General features: G+C 33.2%; 1 protein-coding gene across 5 annotated transcripts in view; it reads right to left on the bottom strand.

The window, feature by feature from the left end:
* Window positions 1–20,385, bottom strand: part of TFEC (transcription factor EC) — a 92,229-nt gene that overhangs the window by 10,785 nt on the left and 61,059 nt on the right. For 4 of the 5 annotated variants that reach the window (XM_074193860.1, XM_074193862.1, XM_074193863.1 and 1 more), the window contains 3 exons: window positions 13,135–13,249; window positions 11,532–11,588; window positions 4,070–4,145 (listed from right to left, as the gene is read on the bottom strand). In XM_074193860.1, the coding sequence (XP_074049961.1) occupies window positions 4,070–4,145; window positions 11,532–11,588; window positions 13,135–13,249 (248 nt within the window). The remainder of the gene's footprint in view (window positions 1–4,069; window positions 4,146–11,531; window positions 11,589–13,134; window positions 13,250–20,385) is intronic. The other variant, XM_074193861.1, reaches the window with a different exon arrangement.

Below are 20,385 nucleotides of genomic sequence, written 5' to 3'. Positions count from 1 at the left end.
GTGGCAGAGGCACTTAGCCCTGATGAAGATGTCCAATAAACAGTTGTAAATGTGCCAATATCTTGATCTCTCCACACATATTTTATGCCCCGGTAACTTCTGCTTCTTTACTTTTCCTCACACCTGACTCTATCTCCCACTTGGCTTCTCTGGCTGTCCCATATGAATGAAAAGCTTTCCTTCCTTAATTCCATCTCCTGACTTTTCTCAAAATTCAGCTAAAATCCCCTCTTCTTTTCTTTAGTCCCTATGTTGCTAATGTTTTCCTCATGGAAGCACTTTCTATATATCCTGTATCTATCTTTTATGTATATAGTTGTTTGCATGTTGTCTCTGCCTTTAAAATGGCAGAGTCATGAGGACAGGGACCATGTTTTTGTCTTTCTTTCCATTCGCACTGTTTAGCAGAGTGAAGGGCACATACATGGGAACCATTTAATAAATATTTGACAAGCACTGACCTGTTTCTATCTCTAAGATAAATGTCTCAAGACTAATATGTTGACTGGCATCTCTTAGACTCTCCTCCCTCTGCTTGATTGTCATAATATTGAAACTAGATATAGGCACAGGCTTGAGCAAGTTAAGCAAAATTATAAAAATCAGTAGACAGATTTGAATAACATACACCACCATCTTAATCCCACTTCCACTGGAACCTAGATTTTTTGACCATGAACTTCACTGAACTTCTTCTTTAACATTGTGTTTCCAATCTTCTGGCCACCTCCTTTCCCTTCCCCCTCCTCTCCACCTCCAGGTCAGAGGAGCAAAAATAGTAGCTAGGTAATAATAGATTAATTTGTACTAATTAAAAGCTAGAGGAGCATTTTCCTTTCCTTTTCTAGTTAGACATTTCTTGTATTCCCTCACATGCAACATGGGGAAATTTTATCCAATGCAACTTCAGATGAAGCTGTGGCAATCTTGGAGATTATTATAACTGAGAGATTTTTTAACCTGATAAAAGTATTACAATCTATGTCAGAGATAAGTATCACACAGTGCATTCCCTGTTAAGTGTGGTTTCAGACCTGTTATGGTGGTGAGGAGACCCAACTGGGCAGACCTGACAGTGGAGAGAAGAGAGAGAGAGAGGAAGATCAGGAGGTACTCACCACCACCCTCTGCTATGTTTTAGATCATTTTTTATTTATGTATTGTTTCTTACCTCACCATAGTTATCCCAAGTATCACTCCTACTCTTCCATATAACAAATAGCATTTTTTAGAAAGGAAAACAAATTAGGACAAGTGATGGATAATATTGAAAAAGTCTGAAAACACATGCAATGCAAACTTCCTATGGATCTTCTGCCTCTACAAAATGGTAGAGTGGGTGTTTGATCTGATAGTTCTTAATTTGATTCTAATTGATCTTAATAATTTTGCTACATTTATTTTTATTTTTATTTTTTTAGATTTTTTTAAAGGCAATAGGGTTAAGTGGCTTGCCCAAGGCCACATGGCTAGGTAATTATTAAGTGTCTGAGGTTGGATTTGAACCCAGGTACTCTTGACTCCAAGGCCGGTGCTCTATCCACTGCCACCTAGCCGCCCCTACATTCATTTAAAAAAAATGGGGGAGTGTAGTTGTTTCCATTTGTTAGTGTAAGGACAGTTACAGGTGGCATGGTAGATAGAACATGAGCTCTAGGGTTAGGAAGACCTGAGTTCAAATCCAGCTTCTGACACTTACTAGCTCTATGCCCTCAGAGAAGTCACTTCACTTCTATTTTACTTCGATTTCCTCATCTGTAAAATGGACATAATAATAGCACCTAAGCCCTCCCTCAAATGAGATAAAATGAGATAATACTTGCTTAGCCTGGAACCTATTGAAATATAAATATTAGTTATTATTAGCACCATTATCGTTATTATCATTATTGCTTGAATCTGCTTATTTCACTCTGCCTTAGTTCATATAGATCTTTCAATTCTTTTCTGTATTCACTATATACATCATTTCTTTCCACCCAGTAATATTCCGATTCCCACTTGCTAACCTTCTGCTTTGTTTTCAATTCTTTGCTATCACAAAGAGTGTTGCATTGTTTACTATTTTAAGTTATTATTCTTCCTGGATGCTAAGCTCTGTTGTTTCTGTAGTGCTAAAAGCCTTCAGATGTTGTTAGCATCATATAAATTCCTCACCGTAGGGTCCAGTTACCTTGGCTAAGTTACAATTCTGCAATCTGGTGAAAGAGATGAAAAAGACCAGACCTGTAATTTCATTGGCAGAGATAAATATAAAGTGAGAAAATTCCTTCTTTAATGTATGTTAAAACTGTCTTTACTACTTATAGTCTTGAGTTTTGCCTCACTGACAAGTAGCTGGCCCAGGCTAACATAGTCAATATATATCAGGGGGCAACAAAACTCTTCCCTGTTCCAACTCTGGTTCTCTATTTGTTATTCATGTTGACTCTCTAAAGTAAAAGAAATATTTGAGTCTAAAATAAGTGGGCTCTTAAAATGCCTGAGCCTAAACCTACATATTAAATCTATAAGGAATTAATCAATATATTTATGATTAGAATTTAAAAAATACCTCCCCATATATGACATGATACAGCAAAACTGATAAATTGTTTGTCTTTGAAAGCTTAGAAATACAGGAGCTCAGGGATATTAAAAATGATGTTACTTCATCAATATCTTATTCAGACATGTATTTCTATTTTAAGTTTACTTTTCTATTACAAAAAATGAGTTTGAATGATCATTAATAGGGCCCTTCACTTTATCATGTGTTAACTTACTTTCCTTTCTGTCTATAGGTTTTTGGTTTTTGGTTTTTCAATCATGTAGATTTGAATTTCTCCTGCATTTCCTATTTTTGGTGTTTCTTCTTTGGTTATAAGGACTGTGGCAAAGTGGAAAGGGGACCTGAGTCAGAATCCATTATGATCATAGACAAGTATCTTATCTTCTCAGGGCCTCAGATTCCCTATCTGAACTGTGAGGAATGACTAGAATGCCCCTACTAACTTTTACAAAATGAAATGCTATAACCCTTTTCTATATTCCTTTATAAGTGTTGAATATTAATTTTTAAAATTTTCATTAGTTCTAGTGGTGCTGCATTATGTTCATTCTCTATTAGAGCAATTAGATTCAATAAACATTTATTTGGTACAGATCATTATACTAGATGTGGGGACCAAAACCCCCTAAAATTTCACAATTCCTACACTCAAGAAACTTTAATTCAAATGAATAAGGACATAAGTACATACATTAAATTTTTTTTTGACAAATGCATTTTAAGATAGAATTTGATGGGAGGAAGGAGATAGCTGAAGACTTTTAAAAAAAAGAAAAATCAAGGAGATACAGATTACTTTTAATTTGTGTGATTGGGGAAAACATAATGGAAGATGTGTCATCTAAGCAAGACATCAAAGGAAGAGAAGCATTTCAATAATTGAACTAGTAGACCTCAAACCTTTACATGTTTTACATGTTGACCATTGTAAAATGAACTAATTTTCTTAGGCATTTCATGTAACAATAACATGTGTCTTCAAAGATTTGTAAATGCAACACAATCAGCTGGAAAGTAAAGACATTCAATCTGCTTGGATTGCAGTTTCAATATCCAGTTTCAATAAGGTTTTGTCTATATAATCTAACAAAAGTTTTAAAATTTCACCTCATTGTTTGATCTATTGGAGTTAAACTTAAATAATAATTTTTCTCCCTTCCATATCTTCAGATCTTTGAAACAACTAGAAAGTTCAGGTTTATTCTAAACGGTCCAATAATATTATGTATTGTTGTACAGAAACACTATCAAATAGGTTAAATCTGTCCATCTTCTGAATGGCATTTGATCTTATCCCTGTGACTGACAACCTACTCATTTCCTATAGACTTATAAAACAACTCTCACTGATGACATTGACCATTAGCAGCTGTCAGCCTGGAATGGATTTTTAAAAATGGGTTTCTGCAATATCCTTATCTTTTCCTTGAGCCACCTCGTTTCCTAGTCATTGGTTCTTCCATTTTTCCCCAGTATTGAAACCATAGACATTATTATAGAAATGATTGTTGAACTCACGGATCATTAGACTTTGGAATAAGAGTGCCAAGCTCCTTGATTCGGTAATTAATATTGTACCTTCTTCTTCTTTCAACTATTAGAAAAGAAACATTATTGATTATTCTCATTAAAGCACAGTGCAGTTGGGACTAGATGTAAACTTTTTTGAAGACCTCTGAAAAACAGTAGGCAAAGATTATAATTTAATCATAAAGAACTATAGACAAAAGGGAAAAAATGAATACAATTGATCTAGAACCAGAAAGATCCTATACTGGATTATTTTAAGAATCCCAAAGGGAATTTGCCCATTCTTTTTGTGTGACTTGTATAGCATACTGCCCATATTAGTTTTGACTTTTTGTGTGTGTATGTGTTTATATTTATATATATATATATATATATATATAATATTATATATATTACATATATCTACATATACATACTTTCTCTCTCTCTTTCACACACACATTTAAATATGTAAGAAATTTAAGATGAGTTTGAGAAAGTAGAAATACTATAAGGAATAACAAATGAGAACCTAAACTTTTTTCCAAAAATTTGTGAACGAAAAGAAGAGGGATAAGTCATTTGATGAGAGTAATAATTATTATTCAACCTTTGTACTCCAATGATGTATTTCAAATAAAAGAAAGTGAGGAAAGATCCTAAGAGATTGGGCTGATATCTGTTAATGAACTTAAGACCTGGAAGTGGTCAAAAAAAGTAACAGGATGAGTACCACTTAGATAAATGGAGAGATTATCCTCCTACATGAGTTCACAGATCTATTTATGTCTCGATTGTGTGATTTGACACATATGTTGAGATCAACTAGACTACAATCCTCTACAGAAGCAGGACCCACCTCTAACATTACATTCATGGTCTTCACAAAAACTAGAAAAGTGCTAGTTGCATGGTAGGGACATGCTAAATACATATTATTACAAAATGTTTTGTTTTCTGTTATTATAATGACTTTTAGATAACTTGTATCAAAATGTTCAGCTTCAATTTATAATTTTGAAAAATGTGAGAAAAGATTTTATGAGCTGTAATTTATTGAAAACATTTTAAATAGACAGTTCTTCAACTAAAACTTTCTTTGGATTAGATTTTGTCTACTTCTTTTCTCATAGTCTCTCATAGTGAATAGTACAATAGGTGCTTAAAAGCCACAATGTAAATAAATGGACTTTTCCCAATTAGCTAATCCTGTTAAAGTTTTCCATTGATCATTCGTGATTTCAAGCAATTATTCCATATTTCTTATAGACTTGACCCTCTTAAGAAAGAAACTAGATGGTATATTGTGGAAAGTATTCTAGATTTGAAATCAGAGGATCTTGGTTCAAATCCTGCCTCTGCCCTTTATACACACACACACACACACACACACACATATGTATATATATATACATATATATATATGTATGTATGTATGTGTATATATAGGGACTCCATGAAAGACACTAATACTTTCACATTATTGGCATTTTTAAAATATATAATAGGGTGTTGTACTAAATGATCCCTTTCTTCTTTAAATCCGTGATACTAAACAAGGGGATGAAGAAATCTAAAAAAAGGAAAAGGATGGATTCTTGTAAACCTCGAGAATAATCATTAAGATATTTTAGAATTATTAGGTTATGTTCTTGAGGTCACTAGAATAACATAAACCCATAGGAACATCAGCTATCTTAGTGAGCACACTCTCCAAATCATGGCTAAAGGATCTCATCTTTAGAAGTACCCCACCAAAATTTCTCTAAAAGGAGAAGATAATTAATTCTCAACTCAATGATGTTTCTTTTTGTACCATTGTTTTTCTAATAGATATATTTAAAGAAAGGTTAAGTGCTACCACTTGAAAATCTTAAGAGAAGAAAAATTAAAGATAAGCCTGAATAACAAAAGAACATTATTTCACAATGTATCCTAATAATTATTAGCATATCTAAACATTTTCCACATATTTGAAAGAAATTCTAAAAAATAAAGTTCAGTTCTAAGTAAAAAGGGTTTTCCCTCTATCAAAATAGTAGAATGGATTACTCTCTTGGACTTTCTTCATGTTTACTTGTTATTTTAAAGAAAGATTTTATTTATTTTGAGTTTTACAATTTTCCCCCATTCTTGCTTTCCTCCCCCCAACAGAAGACTGTTTGTTATTTTAAATGATTATACATACAATGTCATCAGTTTTTAGAATTCATAAAATTAGATAACCATGTATATCTTTTAAGTTGAATGTAGAATGTTAGGATATGCATATAATTTTAGTAATATGTGAAAAGTTATACTTTCAATGTTCAAAATAATTTGTTAAAATTCATCACATTATAAATATAGCTTTTACTCCAATATAGATGAAAAAGTTTTCAGTCCATTAAAAAGCAGGTAGAACACTAAGGAGTCCAGTTAAAACTCTTAATAATCAGGTATGAATATTATTTTAAATTAAATGACTCTTTTAATATCTAAATTTCTAAGACAGAAGAAAGGTAGTAGGAGTTATTAGCAGCCTACTTGATTCAGGATTCAGAGGCAGAGTGTAATAATAAGGGAGCCAAGTGCCTCCCAAATTAAGTCTTTTTCCAATGAATAAAAAGTAATCATATGGTCATGATTCAGCAATATGCCCTGAGTTTTGGTTTCAATTAGCAGTTGATTCAAGTCAAGAACAGATTCAGAAACCTGAGAAGATTTGCATGAACTGATGCTGAGCAAGATGAGCAGAACCAGAAAAATACTGTACATCCTAACAGCAACATGAGGGTGATGATCAACCCTGATGGACTTGCTCATCCTTTCAGTGCAACAAACGGACAATTTTGAGCTATCTGCAGTGGAGAATACCATCTGCATCCAGAGAAAGAATCATGGACTTTGAACAAAGACCAAAGACTATTACCATAAAATTAGGGAAAAAGTGTTATATTATTATGTAATTTTACCATCTCATACTTTATTTCTCTTCCTTAAGGATATGATTTCTCTGTCACTGCATTCAACTGAGATCAATGTATAACATGGAACCAATGTAAACACTAACAGAATGCCTTCTATGGGGGGTGGGGGGAGGGAAGCAAGAATGGGGGAAAAATTGTAAAACTCAAAATAAATAAAATCTTTATTAAAAAAAAGAACAGATTCAGAGATGAATCTTCCTATATTAAAACTAAGGGTAAGAAGAGCTATTTCTTAAAGAGATAAGTATAATATAAGTTTATGGTTCAAGAAATAGCCAGTAGTACATCTAGGAGAACTATTCAACATCTGAACCTCAATGTTGCAAGAGCACCTGTACCTGTGGCTAACATAACCTGGGACTTTGCTTAAGTTCTACAAAGTCTCAAAATATCTTAGTGAGACCATAAGTTTTGGTATGATTCCTGAGTGAGTTGTGACTTGGATACAGGAGCCCCCTCTGAACTCTCTTTCTACTCTGCATTTCTGTGAGTTTGCAAATGACCATGACAGTATATAAATCATTTAGAAAGGGGAGGGAAGGTAAGACCAGTATCAAAAGAGTTCAAATTTTAATTGAAAATATTGAATTGAGCCATAAGCTGCCATTCTTCACTCTAATGCCAAGACTGAAATATGTCACCATTACATTGAAATTTGAAACATGCTTTTCCTCCATAAAAATTCAAGTACGTGACCTTCAAGAAATAGAAAAAAATTACTCTAACTTACAAATAGCCCTAAATATAGAATTCCTACTAAATGTTGTCTGAGTTGACTTGATCCATTTACTAAAACAGTAACTTAAAAAAAAGTACTAACTATTCAGTGAATATTGAACACATAATCAGTTGCCTTAATGGCAGTTTCCACTTCATTCTAATTTCTTTCCTCCTACTTCATGCCACTGAGCACTAGACTCCAGGTCAATCATCACTGGTACAACCCACCACCTATTCCCTTATAACTACCTTCAGCACTACTTAGCAACTGGCAGTTCCTAGATTTCAGCTTTTTCCTTTTCTCTCTGAACTTTTCTCTTCAATATACTGCTAGGAGCTAGAGGATTAGCATTTGAGGCTTGCAAATCATTTTACATTTATTCTTATATGATAAGCTATGCAATAGCCAATCAAATGCATTGGAGAAAAATTCTAATGTCAACAATCAACCAAAATTTCCCATACATATAGTACTTCCTAAAATTTCCATTTGCCTTACAACAGAATTTTCTCTTAAAAAATTATTTTTATTGTTTTTTATATCACCATAGTTTCCCTACATTTTGCACTCTTATCTAGAGAGCAATCACATATGTCTTTTTTAAAACCTAAGAAAGTTAAAAGGGAAATTACTGAACAATAAAAAAAGTGAAGTAGAAGTATCTTCTCATGTCCTGTTTAGAGCCAAGCTTGTTCTTTTTGCAATATTTTTGTTTTTATGTTTTGTTTTGATTTTGTTTGTATGGCTTCTTTCAATTGTATCATCTTAAATTTCTGAGTATTGCTTTCTTGCTCTACTTCAGGTCATGTAGAACTTACCATGCTTCTCTCTATTATTGATATTAATCACTTCTTACAGCACAGTAATATTTCATTACATTCATGTACTATAATTTGTTTAGTTATTTCCCCAGTTGATGGGTATCCATTTTTTTCTATTTCTTTGGTAGCAAAAAATACAGCTATATTTTGATGTATAAGAGGACTTTATATTTCTTTTATATTTCAGGAATGAAATCACTGGGTCAAGAATATGAATAATTCAGTTATTTTATATCATAATTACAAATTGCTTTCCAAAATGATTGTACATCTTCATTCTACCAATAATATACTATTTTGGAATTAGCATGCCTATTTCCCTACAACACTTCCTTCATTGACTATTACCCTCTTTTGTTTATCTTTACCAATTTTCAGATTATGAGGTAAAATTCAGGGTTCCTTTGATTTGCATTTCTTCAATTGTTAGTATTCTCTTTGGAGAATATTTGTTCATTTCCTTTGACCACACAGCTACAGGGGAATGACTTCTGGTTAGATCTATTTTTATTGCATATTCTTCAAGTCTGTTTCTTTTCTTTGGATTATTAGTGTTGGTCTCTGTGGATTTTGGAAGAATGTCTGACCTGAGTTTCCTTTTGTATCCTTCTGCTGATTCAAGGTGAAGTCTGTTCACAACCCTCCTGATCTGAGCTCTTCAAGTTCCTGACTGAGATTTCTGTCTGTTGATTTGTCTCTGGTTGGGAGATTCAGTAAATAATTCCATCACTATTAACCTGAGAAGTTCTGGAAGTTTAGACTCTACTTTGGTATGGGAAGCTTGTCCTGGTTATTCCATTGAATGTGCTAAGTTGGAGGATAAAATTGAGTCTCTGCTCTCCTCTTGGAAATACTCACATAGCTAGCTTTTTCTTTCTAAGCCTGTTTGTTGCCCATGCATCCCCATGTCTGGATGACAGAGCTGCCACTAGCACCCATTCCTGTACCCTCTGCTGGTTTAGGGATCCCTGAGATCTCTTTCTCCCCCAGTGCTTCCTGCTCTGGTGCTCAATCTCTGTCCTTTTTCAGTCTCTGGACATTGTAATGCTATTTTGGGGGATAGATAAACTCTCTCCCCAGTATCCTAAGATCTCTTTATCTGTCTCCCTAATTTATATTAGCCTGGAAAAATAACTCACAGTGAGTAATTCCATCTGGCATAATTTTATGGAAGAAATATAGTGAGATGTAAGGTTTCTTTTTTCCACCATCTAACTACTGATTGGGTACTTAGCCCTTATCAGAGAAATCTGACTCAAAGAAATTTCCCCCCCACATTTGACTAATCTTTTTATCTTAGTTGAGTTAAATTTATATAGTTGCCTTTCAGTTTCAAATAATTAAAGTTAGTCATTTATTTTTTTGTAATTGCTTCTATCTGTTGTTTGGTTAAGAATTCATTTACTAGCCATAGCTGTAAATGATGTTTCCCTTACAATTTTTTAAAACTATTATGCTCTTTAATATTATGGTGACTTATTCTTTTAAGATTATATTGTGGAATACAGCACTGGTCTAAGCCTAATTCTCTAAGACAGTTTTTATAGTTTTCCCAGAAGTGTTTATCAAATAGAAAATTCTCTCATTTTTTATACTTTATTAAAAACTTATTTATTTAATAGCACTGTTTCTGTTTCTCCCTTGAACTGCCTTTCTATTTTTTAACCAATTTCAACTAGTTTTGATACCAAATTGCTGCTTTATAATAGTCTAAGGTCTAAAAGTGCATTCTTCCTTTGTCTTTACCTCTTCTCATTACCCTTGATATTCTGGATCTTTTATTTTTTTTAATGAATTGTCACTATTTTATCAAGTTCTTTAAAATATCACTTTGATAATTTGATTGATATGGCACTGACAATAAATTAACTTTGAAGGTCTTGTCATTTTGTCATAAAGGCACTGCCAAGTCATGAACACTAAATATTATTCCAGCTGTAAGAAAGTTATTCTTTCTTTCTTTCTTTCTGCAATGTGCTGATGAGCTCTTAGACATGTATTCCTGGAAAGTGAGGTCAAAAGACAATTTCTTCTATTGAGTAAAGGTTCTCTACTACATACATTGCAGGGACATGTGGTCTGTGCATTGACACAATCCTACATATAATTCACCCCTCACTCTTTTCTCATTTTGTTGAATTTGGTTTCTCATACTCCTTTAGCCAAGCTCACTTAAGTACACTTACCAATATGCATTCATTTGAGCTATATTTGCAAGGATTGCATGGGGCAGAATTATTTAGTATTGTCAGAGGAAGCAGGAACAGAAGAAGAAGACTCTGATCCTATTTCTCTTATTTTATTTTTTTTCCTCTTATTTTAAAAGACTGCAAATTTTCCAAAGAGAGTTTTATAGATACATGAGTCACAGCACAGTACATATAATCTTTGACCAAAGAGCGATAAAGAAAGTAGAGAAGGATTTTTCAATATATGAAAAGGTCTTGATATACATTCTGAGTATCATATTTAATAAAATTCTGGTATATATTCTACATGAAGTTGCTATACTATTCATTATTTCACAATAATTTCATTAATGTTTTACAGCCAAACACTTGTGAAGTCATGAAAATTTGCTGTAATATTTTGTCTCCTCTTCCACTTAAGATGGGTCCTCTCTCTTTTATCCCACCTCTCATAAAAAACAGATCCCTGTAATGTTAACATTTTAGCTAACATTGTGGAGATTTGTTTTATTTACCTAACCAATGATATTAGGCAGACTGTAACTATATACTTTCTAAAGTTTTGTTTTTTCTCAGTTGTGTAAAAACAATTCTTAATATTTAAAAAAAAAGTTCCAAAATTTTCTCTCTTTCCCTGACCTATATATTCAATTCACTGATGCTCATTCAATATAAAGAACCTCACAGAGGAGTATTAGAAAAGCCATATTTTAGTAACAACACATTCCTTTTTATATGTTATTTTTATTTTAAAAAAGTAAGCATACTCACTGAGATTGTGATTGTCCTTTTTTTGCCTCTCTTTTGCCAGAGCCCGGGTATCTGTTTCTGACCAAAAGCAATATTATTAAAATAGACTTTAATTCTACCTATTTGGATAGTTTTATTTAATATACCTAGCAATATAAAAAAGATTAAAAATTAAGTGAAAGGAAGTTTACTTAGATAACAGAGAACTAATCATGAAGTTTTTACTAAATATCTGCAAATTTGAAACTTTTCTAGTAAATCATAATTATAATTCACAAAATCTCATATGGGAAGTCCACAGGGTCAGAAGACCAGTCTCCAACAAGGGTACCCTTTCCACTTTATATAATTATTCATAGACCTTATATAATTGTTACTACTGTTACCTAAATTTTACAGGTAGATTTAGATTTCTGTATCTCTGTAAACTGAATTTTATTTGATTTTCAAGATCCTCATTTATTATATACTGTTTAGCAAATAACACTCTGGTATTCTTTAGATAAGCATGACTTCATTAAAAATAGCCCTGTTAATGTAATATTTTCACATTTTCTTTGAATGGGCTTATTGAAAGATGTTTTAAAATACATATGAGATAAATAACTTTATTTTATTAAGCAAGATTTTCCTGCTTTAAGCCTTATGGCATTAGGATTCAAAGAAAGAAAAATTGACATGTCCTAAAGAATTAAATGTATCTCTAATGTATATAGTATTGAAGATCATTTTGAGTGATCAACTAAGAGATCATATAATCAATTAATTGTAATTATTGTATATTGCTCTTGGAAAACTAGACAAAGATCAAGAAACTTGGATCTAGGCTCTAGGAATAACCTGATTTGGGAAAAGTATTTAAATACTCTGGGTGCATTTCCTCCTATGTAATATAATGTAATAATAGAAGAAATTAACGCTTAAGTTCTTTTCTAGCTCTAGGATTTAGAAGCGATTCTAATTTCAGTCTTACTCTATGTTTTTGTTGTAATGGCACAATGCAAATGAAAGCAGTTCCTCGTGGAAAATAGAGCAAAATTGGGGCGACTAGATGGTGCAGTGGATAAAGTACCAGCCCTGGAGGCAGGAGTACCTGAGTTCAAATCTGACCTCAGACATTTAGTAATTACCTAGCTGTGTGGCCTTGGGCAAACCACTTAACCCCATTGCCTTGAAAAAAACTAAAAAAAAAAATAGAGCAAAATCATTGCATTTGTTTTTGACATTAAATAGTCAATTGATCTAATTATTTAGCCAATTTAATTTATTGTTTTTAATTTACTATTATTTTGCTATAGCATTATGCAGTTGAAAATGAAGAACTTTTATCAGATTATTTTATGTGGGACAGCCTAAGGTATAGAATTATTCAGTGCCCAAACAACCAATAGCTAAGGTTGATTATCATTGATTTATCAACTGATTATCTAGTGATGTATCTAGTGAAAAACCCATGTTGTGAGAGAAGGAAAGGAACATATTGAGCTCTCACTACTTCAGCGGGCTATTTCAATAGTGTGAACAAACATACATCACATAGAGTTTCAACAAATATATTATCAAAACTTGATAAAAAAAACTTCTGTTTTTAATTGGATATATCAAAATAGCTTTGTTATATTACCTGGGGTTTCCCTTTTCACAGGTAGACTTCTTGGACAGGAGGCATTAGTAAGTCCCATATTAACTGGTGAAATCCCCTGGTCATTATTGTACACATCCAAGATGCTTCCAGATAACTTTATGAGGAAGGGGAAGAAGAAAAAGATTTTTTAAAAATCATAATCTACTAATGAAAACATCAATACCTACTGCTGCTTCTGAAATAGTTTTAACAAAATTTCCATACATTAACTTTTGGTAAATCTTCATTTGATAGCATTAGAAGGGAGATATTTGGAAGAAAAAACCATATATCCAGGGAATGGTTGTTCATTACCCAGGCTAAAAGTGAATCTCTAGTGCCTATGAAAAGAGAGTTTTATACCTAACTAAAAATAGCAATACTTGGGAATCATAACTTAGGAGAAATGAATAGGTCCATGAAGAGAGATGGAAGTCAAGTTAAAATTGAGGAAGAACCTGTTGGGAGAATTTTTTAAAATACTATTGTATTTAACATATTAAAGTATTTTATAAAATGGAATTTCTTAAATATTAAACACATAAAATACTAACTTAAATACTAAATAAATACTATTAAGCATCACTTATTCAAAAAGGAATATTTCAGTTGCATATAAGCTCTAAGCCAACATCTTTCCTGATAATAAATTCATTGTCCACACAAATAGAGTACTATTGTATCACTTACTTCAAAGAGAATGATTCTGTGGAATGCTGTTATTTATGCTCAATTTGAAATAGCCACCAAGTCAGTATTAGAAAATTTGTTCATGTATTTGCACTCTCAAGGAAATTATTTTCAAAGTATGCTTAGAATCTGTTCTGATTATTATTGAAGAAAAAGCTGAATTTTATATGGAGGATCTGAAAGTTATCATTTCCATCTTAAATAGTGTGATTTCATTTTAGATAGCAAACCAAGAACTGGACAAATAGCAAGCATTCCACAGTCTTCAAGAACTAGATATAGCCTCATTCTTTTGATTCACCTATTCATTCCAACTGCCAACCCATATCTCCTTCACCATTCATTCCTAAAATTCAAGAAAAGGGCATCATTTTCCAGTTCTTAATTACTATTACCTAACTACTAACAATACTACCATTCCTGATTTGTTGTTATTGAAGTCCTTGCATTCTGATTTCTGAATCTACCAATTACATGAAACTTTTGTCAAAGTTTAACAGTGGTCTATTAATAACTGGATCTTACAGCCTTTTATAAAACTCATCCTTGTCCTTTCTGCAGTTTTCTATGGTATTGAACAAGCCCTTCCTCCTGAACATTCTCATTAGAGGAGTAAAAGATTGCAAATTTAGATCACTGCAAACTTAACTTCTTCTCCCTTGTCCATTTCATAAAATCACTAACTTCCAAGATGCTCAGGCATCATCTTTGATACATCTTTTCCTGATTCCCACAAGAGCTAATACCTTCCCTGTCTAACCTACCATAGATTTATCTTGACAATATCAAGGATTCTGACTCATTTCCCTGCTATTTCCATTTCATATCTTCTCCACTTTGGCCATTGTCTTTACCTTCTCCCCACTAAATCTTTAGACTGTGTCTCAGAAGCACTCCAGACTCTGATAGGTATACTTTTTTGCATTATATTGATCTAATATGAGATCCACATCAATTCAAGGTCATTTCCACTACCTGTTACTGATTGTTCATCCATTCTCTCCTACTTTCAATATTCTTCCTATGGTTCCTTCCAAACCCCCCCGTTAGGACATATACTCCCAGAGGTCAGAGACTCATCTGAATTTTTATCATTATTATTTAGCATAATTTCTTCCACATTCAAAAATTTAAGAAATTTTTGCTTCATCAACCTATCAATTTTATATTTTGGGGGATTGGGTGTTATCTACCTAGACATACAAGTTATCCCCCCCTACTCACATATAAGTTCCTTGAAAGCAAAGACTGCTTAATTTTTGTTTTTGTATAACTTGTGCTCATCACATATTATTACTTCCTAAATGTTTGATATTTATTTAATGGAATTGAAAGAAACTTGAGATGGTGTCTAGTCATCACATAGGTTGAAGGGGAAGAGCTAGGATTTGATTCTAGAATTTCATAGTCCAAATCTAGTGTCCTTTCCAATGATCTAGGCTACTTGGTGTCTATGAAAAAGTTCTTTGACTTTACTATCTTAAATATCTTTTTGTCATTCAACCCCTCCCCTTCCCTTCTCCCAAAGAATATATGCCTGAGGTTCTGACCTGGGTCCTCCTCCCTTATCTACAATCCCCCATTTGGTGATTCTATCGAATTTCATAGTTTCAATTATTATCTCTACATAGTTGAGTCCTAAATTTTCATATCTAGATTTTATCTCTCTCCTTAATCCTCTATCTCTGAAAATTCTTTTCTACTTTACATATTTTACATGCTCCACTGTGTTCTCAACAACTTTGAGAGCATGTCCAAAGGTCTCTCATAGCACAAATGTTCAAAGACCAATTCATCATCTTCCAGTCACTCATGTTCAAAACCTGGATCACCCAGCCATTCTGGAGAGCAGTATAGAACTATGTCCAAACAACAATAAAACTGATCATACCCTTTGTCCCAGAAATTCCAATACTAGGTCTTTATCCAGAAGAAATTATAAACAAAAAGAGAAAAGTCCCACATATTCCAAAATATTTATAGCAGCTCTTTTTTTTTGTAGTGGCAAAGAATTGGAAATTGAGGGGATGCCCATCAATTGGGGAATGACTAAATAAGTTATAGTATATGAATATTATGGAAGCAATTGTTTTATAAGAAACCATAAAAGGTTGGATTCTAAAGAAACATGGAACAAAATACAAAAACTGATGGTGAGCAAAGGGAGTAGAACTAAGAGAATATTGTACACATTTGTTAATATTGTGAGTTGATCAACCTTAATGGATGCAGCTCCTCTCAGCAGTTCAGAGAGCTGGACAACCCTAGGTGACCAGTTAAGGACAATGCTATCCCCATCCAGAGAAAGTAAAACAAACCAAAACAGCAACCACAAAAAACTTACAGAATCTGAATGAGCACTTCATTCATTTTTTAAAAATTTCTCTATTATATTTCTTTCTTATATCATGGTTTTCTTTCTTTTCCCTTAATCCTAATTCTTCATACAGAAAATGACTAATCTGTAAACATGTTAAACGCAAATATGTATGACAATATTCACCTATTTGCCACTGAGGGGAGGGCGTTAGGAAGGGAGGATGGAAGGAAATGATGTAACTTAAAAGTATGCATATACATGTGGATGAATGTTGAAAAACTTTCATAACATTTAAGTGGAAAAATAAAATATCAATTAAAACAACTGTATCAGCTTTGACTCCTTCCTATTTTTCTCACCCATATCCAGCTAGTCATCAAATCCCACTGATATTACATCTATCTACATCACCTGTCTTTCCAAATCACATTGTTGTCACTGTACTTCAGACTTTCATTTCATCTTGCTTGGACAACTAGAATATCCTCCTGTTTGATATCTTGTCTCAATTTTCTTTTCTTCTCTAAGCACATTTTCTACATGGCTACCAAAATAATCTTCCAAAGATATACATCACTCTTATGTTCAAAAACTGTTAATGGTACCCTTTAACTTCTAGGACAAAATGCAAAATTCTTAGCTTGGTATCCAAGACCCTTCACAATTGAACTGCAACATACCTTTACCATCCTATTTCATGAATTCTATATTCTGGTCAAACTGGGTGGCTAGTTATTACCTAAGCTCAATATGTTGAGTTCTCTTTCTGCACATTTGTTTTCCCTCTAATGGAATGCATTTGATGGAAAACTGCTTTCCTCTTATTTCTGTGTTTTAAAAGCCCTTTATCCCTTCTTGGTTCACATCAAATTCCATTTTTCTCTATGTATCTTTCCCATGTTTACCAGGTGAAAGCCTCTTTTATATTATGTATTTCTAGAGCAACTTATCTGGATCTCTTTTGTTCTCAGTCACTCCTGACTTGTTACTATTCTTAACTTTGTCCGTATTATAACCTTCACAAACAGTTACCAATGTAGTAGAATTTACTTTTCTTTTATGAAGAGACCATGCCATTTTAATCTTTCTGTTCCCAACACTTAACACACTGCCTCCCTAAATAAGAGATAGTAAATAAATTTTTATTCAATTGGATCCTGCTTGGAGGTAAGTCTCCATTTTCAGTTTTATAGTAATAGAAGTAGCATGTTTTAGTGAATAGAGAGCTCACCTTGGATTCAGGAACATCTGGGTTCAAATTACCTATAATGGGGGTAACTAGGTGGTATATTGGACAGAGCACCAGACCTGGAGTCTGGAAAGCCTGAGTTTCAATCCAATCCAACCTGAAGTACTTATTAGTTGTGCAATCTTGGTCTTTTCACTTAAGATTGTTTTTACCATAGTTTCCTCAACTGGCATCACTCTCACCAGATTGTTGTGAGGATATAATGAGAAAATACTAGTAAAGTGCTTAGCACAGTACTCTCACATAGTAAGCATATAAAGGCTTACTTCCTCTCCTCCTTTCCCTCCCTTTTTTTTGGACACAAAATGCCTTTATGACCTTAGACAATCTATTCACTCCATAGGGCCTTAGAATCAACTCTGAAAGTTACCAAGAAGATACTGATCTGCATTGGTAGTTGGAGTTTCCTCACCTGGGAATTCCCTATATTAATAAAATCAAAGGTCCAACCCCTGTAATGACAGACAAATATAAAAATAGAGAAACCGTGACCTAGGATATAGAGATCTGGCCTTTGAGCCAGGAAGACCTGAGTTCAAGTCCTGATCTGATACATATTGGGTATCTAAACAAGTCACTTCACTTTCAGGGTCCTAAGACTATAAGGTATATAGAGAAGGTGCTAATCTGAGTTGGAAGAGGAAGTTTCTCAATTGGGAGTATACTGTCTTAATTAAAGATCTAGTGTCTATCCCAGTAAATTTGTAAAATATTCTTCATGTTTATCTCATTTAATATTTACAATAAACTGGTGAAGTAGGTGCTATTATATATTATCCTCAACTTACAGAAGAGGAAATTGAGGTGGAGAGAGGTTAAATGGCTTGTCCAGGATCATACAGCTAGTAAGTGACCGAGTCAGAATTTGCACTTGACTCCAAGTGCAGTGCTCTCTAATCACTGAGGAGCTTTTAAATTTTCTTTGTTCAAGCTCTACCAAGTCCTTACAATCTTGGATGGGCTTTAATTATGGATCTGGCAAAAGATATTATGCCTTTCATCTGAAGTCCAACTTATCAATTCTTGAAGAGACTTACCACTACAAAGATATTCACTAAGAAATGATTTTTCTACTATAGCAACTCATGATAAAAAAAAAACTACCATCTAAGTCACAGAGGGATTGTGATAAAAATCAATGCAGGAAATTCCCACAGTGATATAAACAAATATCCAAAATATTATAACTGTAGTCACAAGTATATCTGTTATCAATCTATTGTAAAATTTTCATATTTGTTTTAAGTTTCTTTGATGTAATCTCATCTCTTTTTTACAATCCGTATTTCATTTTCCTGTCTTTATGAGACATTATTAACATAATACCATGGTTGTGTAGATTTTTCAACAAATTGTTTCAAACATTTTTGAATAAATAGGACAAGATAAAATCTGATCAAACTATTTTGCATTTTCTTTCATTTCTGGCATCAGTTCCATAGACTCCTGGAGCTCCTCTGTTTCCTTCTTTATTCTCAGAAGAAGGTACCTTGATTGTCTTTATCTCTTTATGAAGCATTGCCAGACTCTTATAATTGATGTCCATGGACCTGAACTATTCAATTCAACAAACAGTAATTCTTACCACAGATCAGAGACTTAATAAATGCTTGTTGAATTGAACTACCAAAAAATGTTATCTCATTCAGGAAATCCTGAGTCCAAGCTGACACATGATTGTTTGATCCAGACTCTACGGATTCAAAGATCAAAAAATAATAATAAAAACAATAAAAATCCTTTCTCTCAAGGAGTTTTGCTACTCAGGGAAGATATTAAGGATGGGGAGAGTAACATGTACATAGATAAAACTTAAATTATGATCAAAATAATTTGGGCAGGTGAAGGAAGACGAAGTTCAAAAATGGTCTAATGGAAGGGGGTGGCACTTGAAGTGAGTGTTGAATATAGCTCAAGATTTTACTTAAAGTAAGATTAACACATGTTAATTTTCCACAGACGAAAACAAATGAAAAAACCCAACTACATCTCTAAACCATATCATTCACATGTGCTGGAGATTAATGCTTCCAATGCTTATCAATGGAAGTTTTGAAACTGAAGATGGATGACCATTTGTCAAGACAGATTTGAGTGAGCTCACTCGCCTCTAATGTACCTTCTGACTCTGAGATTTTATGATATGATATGCACATTTTCTTTTGCCTAGATGCCCCATAATTACCTCAAAATTAACATATACAGGACAATCATTTCTCTCATTTCACCTCAAACCATTAGCCTTTTCCCATAAATCCCATTTCTGTTAGTGCTGTTATCATTTTCTAGTCTTGGCTATCTAATATCTTTTTTGCTCTTTTCTCTTTATCTGCTATTCATAATTTGTTACTGAGTTTTTTTTTTCCATTCTTCCTGTCTCAGATTTGGGAAGATAGGTTGTAGGCATAAATGGAAAGTCCTGTGTTTCCCAATCCCATGGTAATAACTCATACCTAACTTAAAGGCTGCTGTATTCTTCCTGTTCCTACTTCTCTCTCCCTCCCAAATCATTTTTAATGACAGAATAATGTTTTAAAATCACAATTTCATCAAGTCACTTTCCTACTCAAGACTAAAATAACTCCCTATCAGTAATAGAGCCAAATTTTTCCTGGCTTTCAAGATCCTTTATAATCTAGACTCACCCATTCTATCCAACCACATTTCCTGCTCCTTCCCAACAAGCATCTTCATTCTGGTTGGATCAATCTTTATTTAATATATTCACCTTGTTTCAAATGTCCTCTATTTCCCTCTCCACAACTCAAAATTCTACTCATCCTGTAAATACCTGTGACAGCTGCACCTCCATTAGAAAGTCTTCCCTGATTATTTTAACCCATTTATCCTTGCCTGTTTCTTTAAAACTTCCATTTCATTTACTTTATGTACTAGAATGGTCTGTAATTATTTTGTCTTAACATTTTCTATATTAATTTTATCTTTCCCAGAAGATAGCAAGGTCTTTAACAAAGACTATTTTTTTTGCTAC

Source organism: Macrotis lagotis, chromosome 7 (assembly GCF_037893015.1).
Source record: "Macrotis lagotis isolate mMagLag1 chromosome 7, bilby.v1.9.chrom.fasta, whole genome shotgun sequence".
NCBI lineage: Eukaryota > Metazoa > Chordata > Mammalia > Peramelemorphia > Peramelidae > Macrotis > Macrotis lagotis.
The sequence above is the reverse complement of the archived record's forward strand: the minus strand, read 5'-3'. Positions and strand labels throughout refer to the sequence as shown.